The sequence below is a fragment of the Oncorhynchus mykiss genome, chromosome 12 (genome assembly GCF_013265735.2).
Source record: "Oncorhynchus mykiss isolate Arlee chromosome 12, USDA_OmykA_1.1, whole genome shotgun sequence".
NCBI lineage: Eukaryota > Metazoa > Chordata > Actinopteri > Salmoniformes > Salmonidae > Oncorhynchus > Oncorhynchus mykiss.
Window position 1 is genome coordinate 55,685,376 of NC_048576.1, and position 16,141 is coordinate 55,701,516.

A 16,141-nucleotide genomic window follows, 5' to 3' on the forward strand; every position below is an offset into this window, starting at 1 on the left:
GCCAGCCAACGAGAGCATACAGATCGCAGTTGTAGGTCGTATATGGGGCATTGGTGAAAAACTGGATGTCACTGTGATTTGCTGAGTAGAGTGCTGGAAGCTATTTTGTAAATGACATCACCGAAGTCAAGGATCAGCAGGATAGTCAGTTTTACGAGGGTATGTTTGGCAGCATGAGTGAAGGAGGCTTTGTTGCGAAATAGGAAGCAGATCCGAGGTTTAATTCTGGATTGGAGGTGCGTAATGTGAGTCTGGAAGGAGAGTTTACAGTCTATCCAGACACCTAGGTATTTGTAGTTGTCCACATATTCTAAGTCAGAACCGTGCAGAGTAGTGATGCTAGACAGGTGAGAGGGTGCGGGCAGTAATCGGTTGAAGAGCATGCATTTAGTTTTACTAGCATTTAAGAGCAGTTGGAGGCCACGGAAGGAGTGTTGTATGGCATTGAAGCTCCCCTGGAGGTTTGTTAACACAGTGTCGAAAGAAGGGCAAGAAGAATACAGAATGGTGTCGTCTGCGTAGAGGTGGATCAGAGAATCACAAGCAGCAAAAGCGACATCATTGAAAAATACAGAGAAAAGAGTCGGCCCGAGAATTGAACTCTGTGGCACCCCCATAGAGACTGCCAGAGGTCCGGACAAGAGGCCCTCCAATTTGACACACTGAACTATCTGAGAAGTAGTTGGTGAACCAGGCGAGGCAGTCATTTGAGAAACCAAGGCTATTGAGTCTGCCGATAAGATGATGCGGTGATTGACAGAGTTAATCGATGGAGTTGGCAGAGTTATCGATGGTGGTTATGATATCATTTAGGACCTTGAACGTGGCTGAGGTGCACCCATGACCAGCTCGGAAACCAGATTGCATAGCGGAGAAGGTACGGTGGGATTCGAAATGGTCAGTGATCTGTTTGTTAACTTGGCTTTCGAAGACTTTAGAAAAGGTAGGGCAGGATGGATATAGGTCTATAACAGTTTGGGTCTAGAGTTTCTCCCCCTTTGAAGAGGGGGATGACAGCGGCAGCTTTCCAATCTTTGGGGATCTCAGACGATACGAAAGCGAGGTTGAACAGGATAGTAATAGGGGTTGCAATAATTGCGGCAGATAATTTTAGAAAGAGAGGGTCCAGATCTTGCAGCTCTTTCAGAACATCAGCTATCTGGATTTGGGTGAAGGAGAAGCGGGGGGGAGGGGGGGGGGGGCTTGGGCAAGTTGCTGCAGGGGGGTGCAGAGTTATTGGCCGGGTTAGGGGTAGCCAGGTGGAAAGCATGGCCAGCCGTAGAAAAATGCTTATTGAAAATATCGATTAGCGTAAATTTATTGGTGGCGACAGTGTTTCTTAGCCTCAGTGCAGTGAGCAGCTGGGAGGAGGTACTCCAAAACCTTTTGGAAATTGTGCTACAGGATGCAAATCTGTTTGAAAAAGCTAACCTTTGCTTTCCTAACTGACTGTGTATATTGGTTCCTAACTTCCCTGAAAAGTTGCATATCGCGGGGACTATTCGATGCTAATGCAGTACGCCACAGGATGTTTTTGTACTGGCCAAGGGCAGTCAAGTCTGGAGTGAAGTCGGAAGTTTACATACATTTAGGTTGGAGTCATTAAAACTAGTTTTTCAACCACTCCACAAATGTCTTGTTAAAACTTCTCTAGGGTAGGGGGCACTGTTTTCACCTCTGGTGAAATTAGGGAGTAAGATCAGTCTGAATGACCGTGAAGCACGGGGGTGGCAGAATCATGTTGTGGGGGTGCTTTGACACAGGAGGGACTGGTGCACTTCACAAAATAGATGGCATCATGAGGTAGGAAAAACAAGGTGATATATTGAAGCAACATCTCAAAACATCAGTCAGGAAGTTAAAGCTTGGTCTCAAATGGGTCTTCCAAATGGACAATGATCCCAAGCAGACTTCCAAAGTTGTGGCAAAATGGCTTAAGGACAACAAAGTCAAGATATTGGAGTGGCAATCACAAAGCCCTGACCTAAATCATATAGAAGATTTGTGGGCAGAACTGAAAAAGCGTGTGAGCAAGGAGGCCTACAAACCTGACTCAGTTACACCAGCTCTGTCAGGAGGAATGGGCCAAAATTCACCCAACTTATTGTTGGAAGCTTGTAGAAGGCTACCCGAAACGTTTGACCCAAGTTAAACAATTTAAAAGGCAATGCTACCAAATACTAATTGAGTGGACCCACTGGGAATGAGATGAAATAAATAAAAGCTGAAATAAATCACTCTCCACTACTATTCTGACATTTCACATTCTTAAAATAAAGAGGTGATCCTAACTGGAATTTGTACTAGGATTAAATGGCAGGAATTGTGGAAAAACTGAGTTTAAATGTATTTGACTAAGGTGTACGTAAACTTCCGACTTCAATAGTATATCTGTTCTTAGTTCTACATTTTTTGAATGGGGCCTGCTTATTTAAGATGGTGAGGAAAGCACTTTTAAAGAATAACCAGGCATCTTCTACTGACGGGATGAGGTCAATATCCTTCCAGGATACCCGGGCCAGGTCGATTAGAAAGGCCTGCTTGCTGAAGTGATTTAGGGAGCGTTTGACAGTGATGAGGGGTGGTCGTTTGACAGCGGACCCATTACGGATGCAGGCAATGAGGCAGTGATCGCTGAGATCCTGGTTGAAGACAGCAGAGGTGTATTTAGAGGGCAGGTTTGTCAAGATGATATCTATGAGGGTGCCCGTATTTACGGATCTAGGGTTGTACCTGGTAGGTTCCTTGATAATTTGTATGAGATTGATGGCATCTAGATTAGATTGTAGGATGTCCGGGGTGTTAAGCATATCCCAGTTTAGGTCATCTAACAGTACGAACTCTGAAGATAAATGGGGGGGCAATCAATTGACATATGGAGTCCATGGCACAGCTGGGGCCTGAGGGGGGTCTATAACAAGCGGCAACAGTGAGACTTATTTCTGGAATGGTGGATTTATAAAAGTAGAAGCTTGAACTGTTTGGGCACAGACCTGGATAGCATGACAGAAATCAGCAGACTATATCTGCAGAAGATTGTGACTCCACCCCCTTTGGCAGTTCTATCTTGGTGGAAACATTTGTAGTTGGGGATGGAAATTTCCGAATTTTTGGTGGCCTTCCTAAGCCAGGATTCAGACACGGCTAGGACAGTATGGTTGGCGGAGTGTACTAAAGCAGTGAATAAAACAAACTTAGGGAGGAGGCTTCTGATGTTAACATGCATGAAACCAAGGCTTTTATGGTTACAGAAGTCAACAAATGATAGTGCCTGGGGAATCGGTGTGGTACTGGGGTCTACAGGGCCTAGGTTAACCTCTACATCACCAGAGGAACAGAGGATGAGTAGGATATGGGTACGGCTAAAGAACTGGTTGTCTAGTGCATTGGGAACAGAGAATTAAAGGAGCAGATTTCTGGGCGTGGTAGAATAGATTCACGGCATAATGTACAGACAAGGGTATTGTAGGATGTGAGTACAGTGGAGGTAAACACCCTTATAGGTAGGCCTAAAGGTTTTTAGGAAAAATAACCCAATCAAAACGGAAAGCTCCTTGAAAGTTGGAATATGCCAGGCCTAGATAATAGAACAAAAATGAAGGATTCTTAAGAAATCAGATTTTTTTGTTTATAAATACTTTGCTACAATGACACAGTTAGCTACCCACCTCATTCCTTCCTTTCAGTAAGTGGGCGTAGTAAGTACACCATCATGCTTTCGAGATATGCGTCTTTTCAGATTTCACAATGATTATTTAGTTGTGGACATTACATCAGCGCACTCCCTCTCTGGCTCCTCATCCTTGTTGGTCACCTTGATTTTGCACCTGTGTGTTTGATCAGTTTCTTAATGGCAATATTTAGCAAACTCCATGACAGTAGCTAAAGCAAGGGGCACACAAGTAGACTACAAATGCATGTTGGGCTGGGCATGCTCTGAGCTCGTGAACTGAGCACTACTGGAGCAAAGAAGGTCTACGCTTCAGCCTTTGGGAATCTCACCCTGCACTCCAGTCAAATTTATGGATGAGCCAGTCATGTTTCAAATGCAATGTAGGCTACAGGATGGTATCTAGCGAAGTGCACAGACAATGCACACAACACTAAATTATTCATCCAACTAGTTAACCACTAGTATTGACATTATAATTAAATCACAATGGATTAGCTAGTTTCCAAGAAACAGCTACCTGTGTTAGCTGCCGAATTAACAGTGTCCTTAGCTAGCTAGCTGTGTGAACACAAAAGAGATTGACTCTTGGCAGTCAAACATTTGACAATCCTACCGGTATGTCTGAGCTTTTAGATGGCAATAACCTCACTCTATCCCAATTTGCCTGTGAATACAGCTTTATTATTAGAAGTTATAACTTTCAAATTATCGACAGCGAGAATGAATGGTCCTAGTCAAGGAACAATTGAGGCCTGTACAAATATACTTGACTCTGTAAAGAATAATCTCAGCTAAAGCCTAACACATACAAATAAACCATTTATAAAGCCCAACACAAACATGCAGTGGCAAGAAAAAGTATGTGAACCTTTTGAAATTACCTGGATTTCTGCATAAATTAGTCAGAAAATTTGATCTGACCTTCATCTTAGTCACAACAATAGCTGAACACAGTGTGCTTAAACTAATGACACACACATTATTGTATTTTTCTTGTCTATATTGAATACATCATTTAAACATTTCCAGTGTAGGTTGGAAAAAGTATGTGAGCCCCTAAGCTAATGAAAAAAGCTCATTGGAGTCAGGAGTCAGCTGACCTGTGCCCTATAAAAATGTAAATAAATCACAAACTTTGAGTTTGCTATTCACAAGAAGCATTGCCTAATGTGAACCATGCCTCAAACAAAAGATATCTCAGAAGACCTAAGATTAAGAATTGTTGACTTGCATTAAGCTGGAAAGGGGTTGTGGAGAACATCAAAATCTCATCCCAACTGTAAATTATGGTAGAGGGAGCATCATGGTTTGGGGCTGCTTCGCTGCCTCAGGGCCTGGACAGCTTGCTATCATCGACGGAAAAATGAATTCCCAAGTTTATCAAGACATTTTGCAGGAGAATGTTGGGCTATCTGTGCACCAATTGAAGCTCAACAGAAGATGGGTGATGCAACAGGACAATGATGCAAAACACAGAAGTAAATCAACAACAGAATGGCTTCAACAGAAGAAAATACGCCTTCTGGAGGGGGATCAGTCAGAGTCCTGACCTCAACCCGATTTAAAATGCTGTGGCATGACCCCGAGAGCGGTTCACACCAGACAGCTTAAGAATATTGCTGAAATGAAACAGTTGCGTAAAGATGAAGGGTCCAAAATTCCTCCTGACCGTTGGGCAGGTCTGATTCTCAACTACAGAAAACATTTGATTGAGTTTATTGCTGCCAAAGGAGGGTCAACACGTTATTATTTATGTGTACATGGTGTGTTCCATAAAGACACAAAAATGTATAATTGTTTGTGTGTTATTAGTTTAAGCAGACTGTGTGTCTATTGTTGTGACTTAGACGAAGATCAGATCAAATTATATGACCAATTTATGCAGAAATCCAGGTAATTCCAACGGGTTCACATACTTTTTCTTGCCACTGTACCTATTTCCAGTGGTGTAAAGCACTTAAGTATACTTAAATAGTTTTCTGGGGGTTTTGACAATTTTTACTTCACTACATTCCTAAAGAAAATAATGTACTTTATACTCCATACATTTTCCGTGAAACTCAAAAGTACTCTTTACATATTGAATGCTTATCAAGAGATCATCCCTGGTCATCCCTACTCCCTCTGATCTGGTGGACTCATTAAACACAAATGCTTCATTTGTAAATAAGGTCTGAGTGTTGGAGTACGCTCCTGGCTATCCATAAATAAACAAAAACATTGTGCTGTCTGGTTTCCTTAATATAAGCACTTTGAAATGATTTATTATTTTACTTTTGATTCTTGATATCTAAAACCAAATACTTTTAGACTTTTACCCAAGTTGCATTTTACTGTGTGACTTTCACTTTTACATTTTCTATTAAAGTATCTTTATAAGTATGACAATTGGGTACTTTTTCCCCCACTGCCTAGTTTAATCTTTTTAACTTACTTTGCGTTCAGGACCACAGGGAAGGGGTGGTATGGGGAGGGTTCTCTCTGGTCGCCGGGAGGGGGTGGCTAGTCTGGGGAGTGACTGACGAGCAACCCTAGTTGCTAGGTGGGGTGGGAAACATGGTTTCCGGGGGTTGGATTGAAAAATGTTGGCTGGGTGGGGTTGGGGGAGTGGAAGAAGGAGGAGGTTGGGGGTAGAGGCCCACTTATGTTTTCTTTCTTTTCCTGTTTATACTGAATGTATTATGACTTCAACTCTGTATGCACTTCTTGCAGTTTTTTCTTCTTCTTTTGAGTGGCAGCATGAGTGAGTGGGTACATGTTTTATAAACGTAAAAAATTTAAAAAAAGATGTACCTGTACCACCCCCAACATAAAAAAAAAACATTAATAATAATAATTACTTGGTCAACAAAAATTTTGTTTCACTACAACGGCAATTATTCCCCGATATAGACAGTTATAAAGTCTACAACTCCATCTATTCTCTAGAAGTCTCCACAAAGCTCATCTCTAAGCTAAGGACCCTGGGACTCAACACCTCCCTCTGCAAGTGGATCCTGGTCTTCCCGACGGGCTGCCCCCAGGCAACAACACATCTGCCAAGCTGACGCTTAACACGGGGACCCGTCAGGGATGCTGCTTAGTTCCCTCCTGTACTCCCTGTTCACTCACGACTGCATTGCCAAGCACGCCTCCAACACCATCATTAAGTTCGCTGACGACAACGGTGGCAGGCCTGACCACCAAAAACGATGAGACAGCCTATAGGGAGGTCAGAGACATGGCAGTGTGGTGCCAGGACAACAACCTCTCCCTCAACATGAACAAGACAAAGGAGATGATCGTGGACTACAGGAAAAGGAGGGCCGAACAGCCCCCATTGACATCGACGGGGCTGTTCGGCGTGTCGAGAATTTCAAGTTCCTTGGTGTCCACATCACCAACAAACTATCATGGTCCAAACACACAAAGAAAGTCATGAAGAGGGCACAACAACACCTATTCCCCCTGAGGAGACTGAAAAGATTTGGCATGGGTCCCCAGATCCTCAAAAAGTTCTACAGCTGCACCATTGAGAGCATCCTGACCAGTTGCATCACCGCCTGGTATGGCAACTGCTCGGCATCCGACCATAAGGCGCTACAGAGGGTAGTGCGTACGGCCCAGTACGTCACTGGGGCCAAGCTTTCTACCATCCAGTACCTATATACTAGGCGGTGTCTGAGGAAGGCCCCAAAAATTGTCAAAGACTTCAGTCACCCAAGTCAGTGTTCACTCTGCTACCCCACTTCAAGAGGTAACCGGAGCACCAAGTCTAGGTCCAAAAGGCTCCTTATCAGCTTCTACCCCCAAGCCATAAGACTGTTGGACAATTATTAAAATGGCTACCCTAACAATTTGCATTGACCCCCCCCCCCCCCTTTGTTTTTACACTGCTGCTACTTGCTGTATATTACCTATCCATTGTCACTTTACCCTTACCTACATGTACAAATTACCTCGACTAACCTGTACCCCCACACATTGACTTGGTACTGGTACCTCCTGTATATAGCCTCATTATTGTGTTACTTTTTACTTTAGATTATTTAGTAAATATTTTCTTCAATGCCGTTTAAAAAAAAAATAGTTTTGGTTAAGGGCTTGTAAGTAAGTATTTCACCGTATTTCGGCACATGTGACATAAAATTTGATTTGATTCTTCTCTCCAACAGCTATAATTACTATGCCGGCAAGGGTTGTGGGTAACGCAGGCCTCATGGTTTGTACATGTGATAAGTTCCCTTGGTGACTGACAGAGGTCTGAGGGACCAGGGAAGGGCATGGCCTCTTAAACACACAGCTGTCACCAAACATGTCTCAGACAAACCACGCAGCTACAGCCACTTAAAGCCCACTATAGGCTGTAGTGCAGCTCACTCTCCCTGCTTTCCTTTCCACATCAAAAATTATTTAAAAAAATTAAAAACATCTGTAGTGGAAAATGTAGTGGAAAACATTTAAATATAACTTTCTGTAAAAGAGCGGGATAAACAACCAAAATCTACTCAAAAAAGGAAGGACATTATAACTGAAGTATCTGAAACTTGTCACTATAATTTGATGCGTACCACAGATACTCCTACTGCTGTTCCATCTTTACCAGATCTATTGTTAGCAGTTCAGTAGCTGACTTACTTGCTAGGAGCAGGCAGGAGAGGGCAATGATGTAGAGCTGGCGGACTGCCACGTCGTAGTGGTCCATGAACAAATCCAGGAGGTAGACGGCCAGGTGGCGAGCCGCTGGGCACAGCTGGTAGCGGTTACTGAGGACAGCCAGCAGGTCAGCAAAGTAACGCCGCATCCCGATCTGAGGAGAGTGGGACTTGTAGGTGGGCAACTTCAGCTCCTGAGGAAAGCAGGTAAACGAGAGGAGACAGGATGAGAGGGAGTAAGGATATTGCAGACTGCAGAGTTGAATTGCGTATACAGACAAAATACAGCACCGTGTCAGGAGGCATGTGAGAGCATGTGCAAAGACTCCACTTTCAAATGTCAATCACAGCCAAGAAACTGCAGCCCATTCTTGACCATGGGCCTAAAATATTGCTCAATAAACTCTGTGAAATACACTACATGACCAAAGGCATGTGGACACACGCTCGTCGAATATCTCATTCTAAAATCATTGGCATTAATATGGAGATGATCCCCCCTTTGCTGCTATAACAGCCTCCACTCTTCTGGGAAGGATTTCCACTAGATGTTGGAACATTGCTGTGGGAACTTGCTTCCATTCAACCACAAGAGCATTAGTGAGGTCGGGCGTTGGGATGTTGGGCGATTAGGCCTGGCTCGCAGTCTGCGTTCCAATTCCTCCCAAAGGTGTTCAATGGGGTTGAGGTCAGGGCTGTGTGCAGGCCAGTCAAGTTCTTCCACACCGATCTTGTCAAGCTGAAACGGGAAAGGGTCTTCCCCAAACTGTTGCTACATATATGGAAGCACAGAATCGTCTAGTATGTCATTGTATGCAGTAGCATTAAGATTTCCCTTCACTGGAACTAAGGGGCCTAGTCCAAACCATTAAAAACAGCCCCCAACCATTATTCCTCCTTCACCAAACTTTACCGTTGGCATTGGGGCAGGTAGCGTTCTCCTGGCATCCGCCAAACCCAGATTTGTCCGTCGGACTGCCAGATGGTTTATCACTCTAGAGAACGCGTTTCCACTGCTCCAGATTCCAACGGCGGCGAGCTTTACACCACTCCAGCTGACGCTTGGCATTGCGCATGGTGATCTTAGGCTTCTGTGCGGATGCTCGGCAATGGAATCCCATTTCATGAAGCTCACGACAAACAATTCTTGTTCTGAAGTTGCTTCCAGGGGAAGTTTGGAACTCGGTAGTGTTGCAACCGAGGACAGACATTTTACGCACTATGCACTCCCATTCTGTGAGCTTGTGTGGCCTACCGCTTCGCAGCTGAGCCATTACTGCTCCTAGACGTTTCCACTTCACAATAACAGCACTTACAGTTGACCGGGGCAGCTCTAGCAGGGCAGACATTTGAGAAACTGACTTGTTGGAAAGGTGGCATCCTATGACAGTGCCACGTTGAAAGTCACTGAGCTCTTCAGTAAGGCTATTCTACTGACAATATTTGTGTATGGAGATTGCACGGCTGTGCGCTCGTATTTTTATACACCTGTCCGCAACAGGTGTGGCTGAAATAGTCGAATCCACTAATTTGAAGGGGTTACTTTTGTGTTGCTTCGTTTGTTGCTGCTCTGCTTATTGCATTTTCACAATAATGCAGTTCACAAGACACAGACACAATAAGACACAATAATGCAGTTCACAAGTGGAACAATAACATTAGTGATTTTGAATTTCCAATTCATTAATAAATTCCCTTCCACAATTCAACAATCATTTTGTGCAAGTATGATGATGTTATTAAACCCATCAGAATCTTAGCACCCACTACCCCAGAGTCAGTTTGTAAAATTTCTGCCATGCTAGAGCTGCCCTGGTCAACTGTAAATACTGTTATTGTAAAGTGGAAAAGTCTAGGAGCAACAACGGATCAGCCACAAGGTGGTAGAACACATAAGCTCACAGAACAGGACTGCCAAGTGCTGTAGCGCATTTTAAAAAATGAAATTGGTTTCCATGGCCGAGCAGCCACACACACAAGCCTAAGCTCACCATGCGCAATGCTAAGCATCTGCTGGAGTGGTGTAAAGCTAGCTGCCATTGGACTCTGGAGCAGTGGAAACAAGTTCTCTGGGTTTGGCGGATGCCAGGAGAATGCTACCTGCCCGTATGCATAGTGCCAACTGAAAAGTTTGGTGGAGGAGGAATTGCCTTGTGGCTGAATGCAAGTCCCTGCAGCAATGTTCAAACATCTAGTGGAAAGCCTTCCCAGAAGAGTGGAGGCTGTTATAGCAGCAAAGGGGGGGACCAACTCCATATTAATGCCCATGATTTTGGCATGAGATGTTCGAAGAGCGGGTATCCACATACTTTTAGTCATATAGTGTACAGCCCAGCAAAAAAAAAAAAACTGTCTTCTTGCAGAGAAGTGCTATTAATACATTGAACATCCTTCGGTGAGTAGACGACAGAGGTAAAGGCCTCCATAGCAACAGTCAGTGGGAAAGAATGGTTTGTGCATCAAGCTCTCATAAAACACCATGCCCTTGTGCAGGGGTGGAACGAGTATTGAAATGTCCTACCCATATGTCGTAATAATAATAATGTAAAGATTCTGTCTCAAAATATCATACATATATACGTTTTTTAATTTGTAGAATCGTTTGGCGATTTCCATCTGTCCATGTTGCAGAGATCAGCACAGCAGGGCCGCCAGCAAATGTGTGGTGAACTGTCTTCTGCCCCAGCACTTCATTTGGTTTAATAAAAAATAGACACAAAAGTATTGAGAAAAAAAGGGACAAAGCACTATTGTTTAGAGTACAGGTATGAACGTTTCAACAAAATTGGGACATTAACTTTCAGAAAAAAATCCCCTAACCCGAAAAAACAAAGTTGTTTTTTCTTCCACAAAACGTAAATCACAGTGCAGTTATCACAGAACTACCACCAGCAGGCCTCGGACATCTTAATAAAGGGAAATATAAAAACTTGACAGAAAACTTTACACAACAATGCTGTTACGTTAGTAGGAAATGTGCATCTTTAAAATGATTTGCCACGGATATAAATAAGCACTCTGTACGTCATAGTCATTAAGTTGGAAAAATTCTGTGCTCCTATCGAGTCTTCTGCTGCACTTTGCTTTTAGCCGACCAACGTTAGGATGTAGCGATCCGTGCTTTGGAAACATGTTGAAGAACGGACTGACTGCTGGGAACATGTCTACAACTTCATCAGCAAGCTGTCAAACTATCGTAAATAAGTTACAAACTGAAGCTACACGCTGTTTATCAGTGCACAACATCAGAAAGCTAGCAAAAATTTGATCCCTGTGTTTGTCAGCGAAGCGAGCTAGCAACAGGCAGCTGATGAAGTCACTGGTGACTGATATACCTTAGCAATAAAGCCCGAGGGGGTGTGGTATATGGCCAATATACTACGGCTATGGGCTGTTCTTACACAAAACACAACGAGGAGTGCCAGGATACAGTCCTTAGCCGTGGTATATTGGCCTTAACCACAAACCCCCAAGGTGTCTTATTGCTATTATAAACTGGTTTCCAATGTAATTAGAGCAGTAAAAAGAAATGTCTGTCATACCCGTGATATATGGCCTGATATAACACAACTGTCAGCCAATCAGAATTCAGTGCTCGAACCACCCAGTTTATAATTGTACATATACAGCAGTAGAGCGATGTCTTGTGCACATTCAATTTTATACATTTTCCTCATGATTTGTCAACTCGTGCTCAATTAATCTGTTCTTCAGTCTGATCAACTGTAGATTACTGATAACAAACCACAGCTGCAGGTAGCCTAGAGAAGCCTATGTAATCTGATCCCCTCTGGCCAGGGGAAACCGAAGCAGTAACGTCATGCATTTATAGACTAAGCGATGTACTGTAATTATAGCCTAAAACAGGCTCATTTATTTGTGCTAATAGAAAACGTGAATGTGATGAAATTTGGTTTATATTCAAACTTTGGGTGGCTAGGCTACCTAGGCCTTTTCAATCCCAAACTAGACTGGACTTGATGACTGGAATTAATTAATCAACACCATAGTGATGACATACTGTGTGAGTAACTTTTCAATTACAGATGCAAAGGCCTACAAGATGCAAGCCTGCGTAAAGCAAGCTCAGACCTGTTAGTTCTATTGTTCAATCGCAGTTCTTGTCTCTTTGTACATGTAAAGGACCCCCCCCCCAATTAGTTTAGTTTTAAAATATAACTCATATGAACAAGTACAAGGTTGCTGCAGTTTGACAGGGTTTAAACATTCAAAGCAATTTTTTTTTTTAAAAAGGGCGGATAGAGTACAGAGATATCCTACTCAAGAAGAAGTACTGTTATTTATATACAATTTTACTCAAGTAAAATGACTGACTTTCAAAATTCCTCAAAAACGTACAAGTACTCGGAAAAAGTAGTCAATTTCAGTAACAAGAGCAGTTGTAATGGGTTACTTCACACTGTCCCTGTGGTAAAATCACCTGGTTTAGCGCTTATCCATCCATTTGCTGAAGTATTTATTCAGTGAAGAAAATGCTGTGTGTGAGGTTTTGCCTGTCACATTCTATTTCTGAATAGCTGGTGATAAAATCAGATCTGGCCAGCATGTAGATTTTTTCAAACTAGGGTGGCGTGTCAACATCAAAGCTCTGGAGATTGCATTCCATGACGATGAACAAGGAATGTCAGCATAAAGTCATACATCACTTCAGCCCCATTATCTGTCGCTGTTTTAGGTCAATGTGTTTAAGGTTAGCTATTGGATAACAGGCAGGACGAGAGGGACTTCATATCTGTACTGAACAAAAATATAAAAACAACATGCAACAATTTCAACGATTTTACTGAGTTACACTTCACATAAGGAAACCAGTAAATTGAAATAAATTCATTTGGCCCTAATCTATGGATTTCACATGACTGAGCAAGGGTGCAGCCAGGCATAGGCCCACCCACTTGGGAGCCAGGCCCAGCCAATCAAACTGAGTTTTTCCCCCAAAAAGTGCTTTATTGCAGACAGAAATACTACTCAGTTTCATCAGCTGTCAGGATGGCTGGTCTCAGACAATCCCACAGGTGAAGAAGCTGAATGTTGAGGTCCTGGACTGGCAAGGTTACACGTGGTCACTGGTTGTGAGGCTGATCGGATATACTGACAAATTCTCTAACACGACGTTGGAGGCAGCTTATAGTGGAGAAATGAACATTCAATTCTCTGGCAACAGCTCTGGTGGACACTCCACACTCCTTCAAAACTTGAGACATCTGTGGCATTGTGTTGTGGCCTTTTATTGTCCCCAGAACAAGGCTTTCTGGGATCTTTTATTTCAACTCATGAAACATGGCACCAACACTTTGCATGTTGCGTTTATATTTTTGTTCAGTATAATAATGTTGAGTCTTTGGCAAGAGAGCAGCACTGGAATCAGGATAAAAGCAAATGCTCCACATACAGACAAAGAGCTTCCACTTAGCAGTTCCTACAGGAAGTGGGCATGATATACAGCCGGGCTATAAACAGCCACAAACAGCCAGAGCGAGCCATGTTGGCACATTTCCACTGAGGAACTACGCGGGCCGGCACCCGTGTCTCACTGAGCCTTAGCTCCGGCGGGCCTGCTCTAAGTTGGGGCCAAAGCAAGGCCACTGGTACTTTTCAGCTGGCATTTACATAACATTGGCTAACTGTGAGGTTACACCTTCTCACAAAGAAGCTGTTTTAATTATGCTGAGGTTGTTGATTCTGCTCTTCACAAAAGTCCTCACAGTCACAGTGGAAACACAATTTCCCAAGTGTATTCCACGGGTATGACAAAACATTTATTTTTACTGCTCTAATTACGTTGGTAACCAGTTTATAATAGCAATAAGGCACCTCGGGGGTTTGTGGTACAAGGCCAATAAACCAGGGCTGTATCCAGGCACTCCGTGTTGCATCATGCATAAGAACAGCCCTTCGCAGTGGTATATTGGCCATATACCACACCCCTTCGGGCCTTATTGCTTAAGTGTAACACACTGGTGTTACAGTCAAAAAGCAGCAGAGTGGAGTAGTCAGGTCCTCTGTGCTCCCTATAATCCAGTCAACACAGACAAACAACAACCCAACGTTTGCCTAGAACAAACCTCTTCATATGCCCAGCATTTGCTCAAAATAAACATTGTCAATTTGACAAATTACCATTTAGGATGACCGTTCAATATAATCTCTATTTCAAGACGTTTTGGAGTTTATCATTGTTCACAGATTAAGTGTCAATCCCTGATGGATGGTGGAAATCCTGATCTACAAAACAGAATAACACAATGAGTTAGATAAATGCATCTATGTGCACCATTAACATAAGATGTGTCCCATGCTGTGGAAGAGGTTCTGATAATCAGACAGGGATTAACCACCTCAATCGTTACAGGGGGAGGTGACATTCACACTTTAGCATCGAAGACAGCAAGGAATAGATGAGCTCACTACTGGAAATTGTATTTGTTATGGTATTTGTGTAATTCAACTAAGCACCATGTTTGCTGCGGATGAAAAAGATTTCAAGAACCATCAAAGAATAAGAATGAGACGTTCACCTTTATTCGTAAAGACTGGTGGATGTCTGCAGCGAGCTGGCTCTTCCACCACTGCCCCTCCCGTTCCATCTTGCCAGTAGTGAGTCGTGCCCACGGTCCACCCTGAGGAAAACATCAAGCAGTGTCCAGAAACTGATTAGATCCCTGTCCAAACGATTCTACATCACTGGTATCATCTCATTCATCATGGCAAATGTAGGAAAACTGACACGTTTAACTTGAATTGTTGTATGAGTTAATGCGTTATTTCAGTGGTACCCAAACCATTTGGATTTTGCAGCAAAAATAATACACTCAAACTGTCATAGTAGTATGTTGGACGTGTGCAGTCATCGAGTTAAGAGACCACCAGGTGCTCTAGCGGATTGCAGTTTATTACACTTGGGTAATTAAATGAATATGTAGGCTACCCTACAACATTAGCCAATCTAAAAAGCAAGCACCTCACTCACAATCGGTATTGCAAAAGGTATGCTAATGTTCAGACACATGTAAATTGTCGGCTTCGTTCACATAAATTGTTACTTGGCTTAATTTACCACGCGTGGCAATTCACCTAACCGCTAGAAAGTTATGAACTACCAATCGGATATTTCTGAGAATTGTTCAACGCAACATGACTGTACAACGGAAACTGTTGGAAAGGTTAGTCCACAACGTGCAAAACTAGTTATATGTTGGATTTTTAGGCTAATATCTATTAAAACGTTACCTTTCAACCTGCTTTTACCACTGAACACTGCAACACTCCGGAGTCCCCGACCCCTTTGTTTCAGACCAGCCGCAATCTGAGATTAAATCCTTCGCCGACAGTTTCCCAACAGGAAAATATCAGCAAAATAACCAACTCTTAGTTTAATCGTCATGAACCCACACCTAAAGACCGGGATATTGTGGTTGAATTATGTTTGGTTTTATTTACGCCCCTCTTCATTCGCCCCCTGTGATGTGATCCTCGCTTTCAATGGAACTCGGTCAGACAACTAACCACACGCCGCTCTCCCTCTTAGTATGGAGAAAAACTGGAATGGTCTCTGCATATAAAGATAGCGCCCTCAAGTAAAATAATATTGGGGTGGATATTCTATGTAACATCCATACTTGTAGGCTACATTGTTACAGGATTTGAACTTCGTGTTTTATATTCTGGGGAGATCAGGCCTATTTGAAAATACATTAAGCTATTGAACGATGGTGGTACAGGTCGTAGGCCTATATGTCTGGACAAACTTATTATAATATGTTTCAATAATAATAATCTATATCCTATTTTTGTGAACTAGAGGAATTACACC

The 16,141-nt window shown here is 42.9% G+C and overlaps 1 protein-coding gene across 1 annotated transcript in view; it reads right to left on the reverse strand.

The window, feature by feature from the left end:
- ccnjl (cyclin J-like) overlaps positions 1-15,867 on the reverse strand; it is a 28,519-nt gene extending 12,652 nt beyond the window's left edge. Inside the window, exons 1-3 of the mRNA XM_021624209.2 lie at positions 15,559-15,867; positions 14,847-14,948; positions 8,291-8,501 (exon numbers count right to left, since the gene is read on the reverse strand). Of these exons, the coding sequence (XP_021479884.2) occupies positions 8,291-8,501; positions 14,847-14,915 (280 nt within the window). The 5' untranslated portion in view covers positions 14,916-14,948; positions 15,559-15,867. The remainder of the gene's footprint in view (positions 1-8,290; positions 8,502-14,846; positions 14,949-15,558) is intronic.
- Positions 15,868-16,141: the final 274 nt, after the last annotated feature.